Here is an 11093-nt window from a genome sequence, read left to right on the forward strand (position 1 = left end):
TTGGGGTTGAGATTTATGGCATCTGAATGCCCCTTCTACTTTGTATGATCTCAGGATGCAGAATAATAGACCTAAAAAGAGATCATCTAATTCGTCCAGAGGTTCTCAAAGTGTGATCTGAGGACCCTTTGGATTCTCTGAGACTCTTTCAGAGGGTCTGAGAGCCCAAAACTATTTTCATGATAATGATAACATATCATTTGCCCATTAAAATATTTCTCCATTTTCCAAATACATATCTGTATGAAGCCAGATTTTTTTTCACATGCTTTAACCAAAATGTCATATTACAGCCAGCTGATGTGAAAGCAGATATGAGAATTGAGCTTGTCTCTATTAATTCAAATATTTAAAATATTTGCAAAAATACATAAAGCAATGCTACACTTCTCACTTAAATTTTTCCCCTTAGGAAACAATTATTTTTCTTTAAATTGTTTCTTATGCTAACATGTAATGTTATAATTGTTATTTCAAATGTAACAGTTTTAATTTCTAATATGGTAAATATTAAGAGCTATAGCCTATAGAAACAAAAGCTCGTTCATCTTCTCAATCTTTAAGAGTATAAAGGGATCCTGAAACCAAAAACGTCTGAGAACCATTATCAATTCTAACCGCATTTTCAAGATAGGGAAATTGAGGCACAGTGGGGTGAAATGGTGAGCCAAGGAATGAGTTAAGGGTCAAAGCCCAGACTCATTCATGGTCACAACACAAAGATAGAGAACTTAGACTCAAGCATATAAAATGTATATATGTATATATATATATATATTTATTTATTTCATCTTATCTTAAAAATGGGAGGAAAATGTTACTATTTACCTAGGGCTGTTGTAGAGATCAAATGAGATAATATATGTAAATACCATATAAATGCTAGACAGGAGATTAATATAAACTGTTGTGATGGTACCTTGATCATGATCCCTGAAAGAAAGTATCTCTGGGCATTGCTAAGAAAACTATTTAAGCACTATACAAAATCTAGGTCATTTTTCTTATGTAGATCATCACAAACCCCTCCCCCACTCCCAACCAGTATTTTGCCCTAAGAAATAACCTGTCTGGTATTAAGAGAAATCTATCTTACATAAGGACAAAAAAACACTGTAATCAACTGTGACCTGGGTGAAGCCCTTTGAAGAGAGAAGATGCAGTTCCTATCTCCTTGAAAACAAACGGTTGTCATGCTGTGATATACCTATAGATCCTCTGCTGTTCACTTAAAAATTTGCTCCCCGGTGGATTTTCCCCCCTCCACATCCCCTCTCCTCACCCCACCCACTCCATACTTCTACCTGCTCTCCTTCCTGTCCCCTTCATTCAACGATCACCTACACAGGAAACGGTGACTTTGTAAAACCTGGACCTTTTCTCTCAGTTCTCTGTGTGTGCCTGTTTGGGTAAGATAAGTGAATCTAATAACACTGTTGACCACGCCTCATTTTTGGTGGCAGACTTGACTGTTTGACCTACAGGTGTTGATTCTTTCATGCTCCTTAAAAAGTGCTTGGAAGTGCATTTACTGTAAATATTTGAAGTGCCGAGGCATGGTTGAAAACTGGAATCTAACCTCATTACTTGTCCAGTCCTAGCCCAAAGCCTGCAGGCAGCTGAGGCAGAAAGGGATTTTTTTTTTCCCCTCTAGCACTAAAAATTGGATGGGGGGGGGAGGAGAATAGGAAAAGCCCCCAGCACTGTTGGGTTAGCTTATTCTAGGGCAAAGTCTCCCAGTCACTCACCCCACTCTCCTCTCGCCTTCTAGAGCTTCTAGACGGTGAATCTTTTGACAACAGGATCCACTACCCCATGAATCTCTCAAATCAGCCCTGAAGAACCATAGGTACACGATTAGATGCGGGAACCTTCTTTCTTTACGCCACCCGCTCCCCCCGCCCCCCCAACATCTTTCATACAAAGAGGAAGAGTTCTGACACCATGGAAAACATAATTCTGCTTTCCCATCTGTTTCTCTACATTCTCTACGGGGGATTGAAAACCCATTGGGCAGTGGTGTTGAAAGCCTTGCAAGCGAGGTTAGCTTTTCCAGGCACCGCAAAAACAGGAATCCGAGGCTGGCAAAGTTTTTGGTGTGAAAAAAAAAGGGGGTGGGGGAGCGTCCTGTAGCTGCTGGGGTGACAGGTAAGATGCTAAAGATAAAATAAGTTTTATTATTATCAAAACTTCCAAAGGAAAAGTATTTAATCCTTAAAGGGGCTGGATCCGTGGATTAAGAGGATATTCTTTCCCCATTCCTTACCTCTAAAATTATTTTACAGGTCTTTATGCTTATCTGTATTATTTCCTAACAGAGCTGTGTGATTTCGAATTTGCAGGAAAATTGCATGCCCTAGTCTTTAACTAGGAAGTAGGGTCGGGGAGGAGGGGTGGAGTAAGAGGGGCTGAAGGAGAAAGAAAAAGCAGCCCCCCCTCTTATAACCACAAAGAGGTCTAGTTTTTCCATCTCTTTAAGGAAAAAACCACTTTTTCCTAAGTTGTCTCTGAGCGTATGTGTATGTTCCTACAGTACATGCACTGGGTGCATATATGCATAGTAAATATTTTCACAGAGTTCACTATTTAAACCAGTCTCTTACAGGACCCTAATATTAAAAAGACCCGGCTGACTTGGGCACCTTGCTGGGTTTGATGCTCAGAGATTTGATTTACTAAACTTCTGGCTCACCACACAGACTTGGGTCCAAATCTCGACTCTGCCACTTATTAGCTGTGTGGCCTTGGACAAGTGACTTCTTCTCTCTGGGCTTCAGTTTCCTCAGCTGAAAAATGAAGGATTTGGACTTTATGATCTTCGGGGTCGCCTCCAACTTCAAATATATGAACGGGGTCCAACCGCGCACAACTGCCACCTTCCAAAACCTTCCCACGGCAAAGGCCGGAGTGGAAACCAGGCTGCTGCATTGGGAAGCTTTTCTGTTCATTTTCTTTTCTTTCTACTAATTCACCCCCCCCCCCAAAAAAAAAAAAAAAAAACCCTTCCCAGCATTTGATTAAGGAAATCTCTTAGGACAGAGCAGAGAGTCTTTCCCTTTAACCTGGCTGGGGGGTGGGGTAGAAAGTGAGTCAAACGAAAGGGCCGAAGGAGGCGGAGGAGGAGACAAGGGTGGGACCCGCCACCAGAGACATTGACAGGTGTTCTGCCTGACCAATCCTGGGGGCCGGACCACAGCACCACCACCCCCATGGGTTTCGTCTTTTCCTGGGCTGCCAATGAGCAACCGAGCTGAACCTTCAAGTGGGAAGAGTTAGGAGCCTGGGTTCTTACTATCGCGGGAGCGACATTTTGCAGTGGTTACTCGAGGGGGTTCAGTGAAAAGACTTGGCTCTCTCGGACCGACCAGGTGCAGAAGAATTTGTGTCCTCGGGAGCTGTGCTAGTTGTGTGCCTGGACCTGCGGCGTCCTGGGGTGGGAGGGAGGGAGGGGTGTCCCAGACGATGGTCATTCTGGTCTGATTTACCAATAACTCATTATCTTATTAGAAAGATCTGGAGATTTTCACCATCACCCTAAGAATAAGGCTACCCCAGCGCCACCACCATCCCCACTTAAAAAAAAAAAAAATCAAAACAAAACAAAGAAAAAATCCCAAACGATTCGAAAGATCAAAATACATAAATATCCAAAAAGAACTGATGGAAAAATCAAAAAATTTCCGGATCGATGCTCTGCTAGCAGTCGACCCTCCGAAAGCCACCTCGGCACAGACTTCTCCGCTGGCTCTGGTCACGTCTCTCTCCGCCTCGGCGGCCACATCTGGCAACAGCAGCAGCAGCGGCGGCGGCAGCAGTAGCGGCGGTGGCAGCAGCAGCAGCAGCAGCAGCTGCAGTCCCCCTTCCTCGGAGCACCATACTGGAGGCTCGGACTGTCTGAGGACGGAGAGCCCGTCCCCGCCTCGGATCCTCGCAGCCCACTGCGGACTGGTGCCCAAGCCAGGTTTCCTGAGCAGCGGCAGCGGCGCCGCTGGCCATCACCACCACCACCCGGGTGCTGCCGCTGCAGCCGCAGCAGCGGCCGCAGCCGGGGGAATGGCCCTGGGGTTGCACCCAGCACAGGGAGGAGCGGGGATCCCCACCCAGGCGGCTCTCTATGGTCATCCCATGTACAGCTACTCGGCTGCGGCGCTGGCCGGCCAGCACCCGGCTCTGTCTTACTCCTACTCCCAAGTACAAGGGGCCCACCCCACCCATCCTGCAGACCCCATCAAACTCAGCGCCGGCACCTTCCAGCTCGACCAGTGGCTCAGGGCGTCCACCGCGGGCATGATCTTGCCCAAAATGCCCGATTTTAATTGTGAGTATCTGAGTGCTAATGGGACCAAGGCACAGGCCCGGGCGGGAGAAGGAGAACTAGAGATGGGAAGCAGGTGGGAAGGAAGAATCAGAGCTTGGGGGCGAGGAGAGAAACTGAGGTTTGACCCTGGCTGTACTTATTCTACCCCCTTCTTTGCGAGACTCCAGTGAGAAGGAGAAGGAAAAAATCTGGGATTCGTTGGGGCCTGCGATAATTCGTATCCAGGTTATAGATACTCAGCGAGCATTCTAAACCAAATGATTAAAATGGCAACCCTGTAGTCCTTTTTCTTGTTGTTGCTGTTTGGTTTTATCCTTGGAAAATGAGAAAAGGAGATGTGAGACTCAAGGCTATAAGGATTATAGTATAGTTATGCGGGGCAAGGAAGCAACTTGACATAAGTTAAGAATTATATCCGGCTGGGTGGACTGGTATCCATTAATAAGAAGAATATTTCCCTCAGAAAGTGGGCCCCCATAGAGCAGGCAGGCTCTTGTGGAGGAAACCCCCTCAGTGGTAAGAGCCCAGGCCCTGAAGGACGGACAGGGCCCACACGTTGCCAAGTACTGCAGGGACTCGTAGTTTTGGACTAATTCTGCAGCTGCCTGTCTAGTTTTTAGGTGCTTTGGGGGAAGGGGGTGGTGGTTGAGGGCGAGAGGTACTTCGGTGTGCCTGGGCCGGAAATAATTTCCCGAGTGGAGACTATACTTTCCCTGTCTCGAGATCCGATACGGAAACAATTTGAGCAGCCTATACCAGTTGCGAGCGAAAGTCTGAGGGTTTGAGAGAACTGATTGGAGTTGAAGACGATCTAAGACTTGGGCAATGGTGAAGGTCTCTATCCCTAGACCCCAAAGCAGTTAGAACCTCGGGCCACCGGGAACCGGCGTCTCCCCCTTCTAGGCCGAGGAGAAAGACTGGATAGATTTTTTAAATCCCTCTGCAGATCCCTAGCTCAGATGCTAGTTTTCTGGCGGAGATGACAAAGCCTTCAATCCACTAGGGTGTAGGTTTACTTAGCCCCCTGCCAGAAGGATAGGAAGGTGTATATGTATTTATTTTTTCTGAGGCCCTGCGCCTAAACAAAAAGGACCCATTGTTTTCGTCTGAATGGGTTTGTTTAGACTGGGGAGATGCAGACATGAGGAAAAGAGAAAAAAAAAAAAAAAAAACAGAAAAGAAAAACGTGCCAGAAGTCTGCCTCTTTTTCGGGGAAGCTTGATTGTAACCGAACTAAGAAGGGTAGTGATAATGGAGACTGGAAAAAAATCACAGGACAGTGAGAAAATCCCAACTGGGTTACTATTTGTTCACCGGACACTAGTCCCTTTTCGCCTTGGCTCTTTTAACAGGTTAGCTCCAAATGAGGTAATAAAACTACTTTCCCTCTCCTATACTTTTCCCTGCATAATTCCGAGATTTGTATTCTTTTGAGGTGGCAGCTGTTTTTGGTTTCTTTTCCAAAAAGCAAAAGAGACAATAAACTCCAAAAAACAAGAGAGTGCAGTCAGTTGGGGGCGGGGGGAGGAAAGAGCGCAGCAATCTTCAGCTATCTCAGTGTTTTGCCCAAATTCCTGGCCCATCATTTTTATGCTTTTTTTTTTTAAGCATACGGCGCTTTTTTTGTATACCATTTATATCTGCGTTTTCCTAGATTGGAGATACTTTGTGGTGGTGGAGGGGTGTGTGTGTATGAAATTTGTCGTGGTGAGGACTCACTGCCAGATATTTTTCTTACGGAGCCACTAAGGTCAGAAGCTTTCGACCCTGAGGGAGTCCTAGAATTTTCATTAAAATCTATTAATGAAAAAAGATTTTTTAATTATATAATGAATGGGAAAATCACCAAGCAGGTAGTTTCTCTTCCAATTGGTATGGGTAGGAATACCTCCCAGAAACCTATCTGGAAGTTTGTCTTTCCTGTACGGATTCTCCTACAATCTTTCCCCTCCAGCACCTCCATCCTTGTTCCATAATGATTAGATTAAATTAAATTAAGAAACAAAAGCGCCCTCACACTTTAAGGTCAGATAACACAATTCAAATACAATCATCACGAGAGCCAGTAAAGGAGTTGAAACTGATTCCAAAAGACACCTTCTTCTGCGACTGTTGGAAACTTGTTTCGTTTACCCTAAAGTAGCTTTTCTCATCCCCCACTCCATTGCAATTTCTCAAGTGGTCCCCTCGGAGCCTCTGTTTTAATTAAAGTTCTAATGTATTGTCAAGTTGGGAATTCGGAGCCTGGTGTAACTAAAGCGGGGGGCGTGGACCTTTTTAAATAAAGCAAATTGTCACTCCCAAGGGAGACTGAGCTCATCCCACCCAGATCCCCAGTCCTTTTTCTTTTCTTTCCTTTCTCCTCCCTCCCTTTCTTTTATTATCTACCACTTGTCGGGCTCCTGGGAAATCAAGGGGAGTCTCATTTTGAGGTCATAAAATTCCCTGTGATGTAACCGTGCGAAATTATGTAAATAAAACCACTGTTTCAAATAGCCTGTTAAGCCTTGTCAGCACAGACAGGTTGTGTCTTTAATTTGCGTAATGAGAGTTCACCAAAAAGGGCCTTTTTTTTTTCTTTTTTTTTTTTTTTGGCACCTCCTCTCTCCCTGACCCATACACTCCTTTAATACTCAGAGTGGGTTTTCTTTTCTCCAGGGGAAAGACCATGAATGTATTCGAGCCCAGGACTAGATTTAGGAAGGAGGCAGAGTTATGTCCAGCTGACTGAATTTTCCACCATCTGGGTTTTTGCCCGATGGGATGAGAAAGGATATATGTATATGTGTGTGTTTGTAAGTAGACGATGGAGAAGGAGAGAGTGACTGGTTTTTGGACCTCCCTTCTGGCTTTTCTCAGGGCACCCTTCCCTCAAAGCTACCTGCAAGTTGTCAGAACTCCCAGGCCCAGAGAAATATGACTAAAGATTTGGCACAATTTAAAAAGCGACAATTCTGGTTTCATTTTTTCAAGTCTCAGCCTTTGAATCCTGATGGCTGCAAGCTGCTAACAGGAAATAGCTTCAGGTCCTTGGAGAATGGTTAAAGAGTGCAAGCAAGGATTGGAAACATAAAAGAGGAGCTAGGAGTCAGCCTTATGGTCTGAGCTTGAAGCCTCCAGTGGAAGGCAGCGGACTTAACTGAATATTTATTGCTGCCAGCATTTGTTGGTTTGGGAGAAAGAAAGAAAGAAAGTTCCTGAGAGACACCTTATCACTTCCCTCTTCTATTGATTCTCTCTCTACCCCTCCCTACCTCATTCTTTGCAGCCCAGGCACAGTCTAACCTTCTGGGAAAATGCCGACGGCCCCGCACTGCCTTCACCAGCCAGCAGCTGCTGGAACTGGAACACCAATTCAAGCTCAACAAATACCTATCCCGCCCCAAGCGCTTCGAGGTGGCCACATCGCTAATGCTCACCGAGACCCAGGTAGCCATTTCTGTTTTCTCACTTCGATGACTCTCACTCTACCTGCCCCAAAGGTCCTCGGTTCCTCCCCACTCCCCCCCTCCCCTTCCCCCCCCCTCCACTGCTGACCTCATTCCTCCATTACAGGTATCCCTAGCATAACTGAAAAAGCCCGTGCTGTTGCCAGGGTTTGCCCAAGTTTGGAGAGAAGGCGATTCTTTTCAGGCTGTCACCCTGAGCGCCAGGCAAACTCATCCCAGAACATCTGGCTCTGTTCGTCTCCCATCCCCTGAGTGAAGACAGGAGTTCGGAGGTCTCTTCCTCCTAAACTACTTAGTCATTTGGCCTCGCTGTCCAGGCGTAGTGGCTGGGAGAGAGACAGAGAGACAGAGACCGAGAGAGATGGGGAGAATAATGAAGGAGAAAGGAGAAAGTTTGAGGGCCAAAGTCACTACAAGGTAGGTGGCAGATGGCAGAAAGGTAGTTTGTGCAGGGCCAGGTTTTCAGTGAAACTGGGAAGGAGGGGGGAAGGAAAGAAATGAAGTGGATCTGGTTCTAGCTGTCCGCAAGGGGCCCCTGAGGACACAGATTTGCTTCAAATCCTAAATTGTCTGGGAAGGAAGCTTTCCAAGAAAGGAAGGCGTAGGAAGAGCCAGAGGTGGCCTTGCTAACCTCGAGGCTTTCTGTTTCTCTACTTCAGGTGAAAATCTGGTTCCAGAACCGGAGGATGAAATGGAAACGGAGCAAAAAAGCCAAGGAACAGGCGGCGCAAGAGGCCGAGAAGCAGAAGGGAGGGGTGGGGAAAGGTGGAGGAGGGGAAGAGAAGGGAGAGGAGGATCTGCTGCTACCCTCGGACAAGAGCAGCAGCCGCCGCCTGCGGGACTTGAGGGACAGTGACCCAGAGGAAGAAGAGGACGAGGAGGACGAGGAGGAAGGGCATTTCTCCTACAAGAACAATAACGCTGCCCACTCCTCGGATTGCTCCTCTGAGGACGACTCTCCTCGCACAAGACCTGCGGGACCCGGGCATCAGCCCCCACCCCAATGAGGAGCCCGTGCACCCTGCTGGAGTGGGGAAGCGGAGTTGGGGTGTGACCTTGCCCTCCCAACTCCCCTAACCAACAGAGCGTCCTCCAGTTGGCCCTGGTCACATCCAGGACTTGGGGAGCTGACAGCTCCTCGCATTCGGCAACTTGCAACCCTGATTTCTCTGACCAGAAGAGAACGGGGAGGGGGGCGGGGAGGGCGGGAAAGGATCTTTCTTTCCTTGACTGTTCCATCCCTGCTCCCTAGTTCTCATCTCCACTTTCTATCTCCCTGCCTCCCCTGAGATATGGGGGAGCCATCGGGGGGTGCACCCAGAGTTGGTGTGCAGGGGATTGGTAAATCCAACTGCTGCCACTGGAAAATGGATGAAGATCTGGGGACTCCCCCACTCCACCCCGTGATCCCCCTAGGACCTGAAAGTCCTGGCGATTTGGATCGGTTTTGGCTACAGAACTTCAGCTGCTGTTGAAAAGAACTAAAGAAGGAAACCCAGGGGAATGTTTAAACTTGAATCTCTTTTTTTTTTCTTTCTTTTTTTTTTTTTTATTTAATTTTGTTGTGGTGGTTGAGTAAGTGGGGGTTGGGAGAGGGATGTAAGGGACCCCATGATACTTGGGAAACCCTTACATCTCCCCACCAAGTAGAGAAAACTTACCACACAGTGTTAAGTGACATTTAAAACTTGAATCGTGGAACCGCTGTTCTTTTGCTGAGTATTGAAAAAATGTTTTGTGCTTATTATGTATCACGAAAAAAAACCTTTATGTCATGAACGTTCAAACTGCTGGAAATCTCAAGATTGTACTGTCTTTATTTTTGTATATTGTATTTATAAAAAAAAAAGATACCTCTACTTATGCATGCTAAATTATTATTTAGCTTCTCCCATCGTCCATGATGGAATGTAAAATAAATTGGTTTTATACTAGACCTGAGTGTAAATTTGAATACTTTTTAAAAAGGAATGTAATCCAACTCAGTTTAAACACACAAAACCTATTATTCGTCTCCTACATTCTCAGCTTTGTATTAGACGCTAAGAGCAGGGTCTCTTAACTTTTTGTGTGTCATGGATCCTTTTGGCCCTCAGGTTGCCATAGCTGAAGCCGGTTCCCTCCTCAGAACATTTTAAAGAAAATAATAAGATTTACTACATAATCAGTAGTTTAATAAATACAATTTAAATTTTAAAGTCCATAGGATTACAAAGGAAACTATTTTAAAAGCTATTAAAAATATGAAAAAACAAAAACAAGTTTCCTGGTCCCAGGTTACAGCCTTGTCCCTGGGGAGACAGATAAAAAACCAGCAGAAGTTTTGCCATTTTATCAGTGATTGAAATGAACATATGAAGGGTCACAACTTTGGGCCTCTATTGTGTAAAGTTCTTTTGTGTATTGAACTGGAGAGTGAGGGTGAGAAAAGGATGGATGAAATCAGAATTACAAACTAAGATGCGAGCTTAGAAATACTCGGCAGAGCTAAACTATGCATCAAGGGAATTCCTTGAGCACTGGTTTAGGTACCTTCCGAATACTTTAACTAACTTTCCTAAGGGAAAGTCTCCAATTTTGTGCTGTGCGTCTCTATGGATCCTTAACTACCCTGGAGAAGCCAAGAGGACTAAACACAGACCCAGAATGACTATCCCTCCCCATTCTTTGTATTCATTATCTTTTTTTTTTTTTTTTACTATATTTATATGTGTTTCCCTAGTCCTCTGAGTTTTTCAGAATTATTTCAAAAGTCGCATAAAGCAGGCACTGGTGTTATTTTTAGGTGAAATTTTTTGCCCCTTTCCTGCTTTTCTGAAATTAATTATCCTTTATTAAGTTTTTAATTTTTAATAGATTCTCCCAACCCATTGCCCCTGCTTCCTCTCTTCCCTTTGGCTAGCTCACTTACAGATCTGTGCAAATTTGCAGGAGAACAAACGTGAGGAGAGCCAGTCAAACTGCAGAAACATTTCACATTGGAGCTGCAATGGCTTTGGATTAATAAACCTCTGCAATGTGTCTCATCAATCACACAGGGGCTGCAGAAGGGCGGCTGGCCATGTGCTATGCACATGGAGGACAGAAACCCTGGATCAAAAAGCCTGTGGTTGCTGCTGCTGTTGCAGTTCCCCATCCAACCTACTGCCACAAACTAGTGCCAGGCTGGGATCCCCAAGCAGCTCTGGGAGCAGGACCAGGACATAAGCAGAGAGACCTGAAAAAATTCATTCGTGATCCTCCTACCTTTCTCCATTCTGGGTGGAAGAAAGAGGCCTGAGCTCTGAGTCAGAGTCTCTGAGTCAAGTCTCTGCCCCAATTTGAGG

The 11093-nt window shown here is 45.6% G+C and overlaps 1 protein-coding gene across 1 annotated transcript; it reads left to right on the forward strand.

Moving 5' to 3' along the window:
- Positions 1–3660: 3660 nt before the first annotated feature.
- Positions 3661–8774, forward strand: MNX1 (motor neuron and pancreas homeobox 1). Its single transcript, XM_044678447.1, has 3 exons — positions 3661–4318; positions 7587–7747; positions 8427–8774. Exons 1-3 carry the CDS (start codon positions 3661–3663, stop codon positions 8772–8774), a joined length of 1167 nt encoding a protein of 388 aa, XP_044534382.1.
- The last annotated feature ends 2319 nt before the right edge of the window (positions 8775–11093 follow it).

This window comes from Gracilinanus agilis, chromosome 5, assembly GCF_016433145.1.
Source record: "Gracilinanus agilis isolate LMUSP501 chromosome 5, AgileGrace, whole genome shotgun sequence".
Classification (NCBI taxonomy): Eukaryota; Metazoa; Chordata; class Mammalia; order Didelphimorphia; family Didelphidae; genus Gracilinanus; species Gracilinanus agilis.

Coding starts and splice junctions, on each gene's coding strand:
- MNX1 (XM_044678447.1), top strand. CDS start 3,661: ATGGAAAAATCAAAAAATTTCCGGATCGATGCTCTGCTAGCAGTCGAC. Junction 4,319..7,586: donor CAAAATGCCCGATTTTAATT/GTGAGTATCTGA, acceptor CATTCTTTGCAG/CCCAGGCACAGTCTAACCTT. Junction 7,748..8,426: donor TAATGCTCACCGAGACCCAG/GTAGCCATTTCT, acceptor TCTCTACTTCAG/GTGAAAATCTGGTTCCAGAA.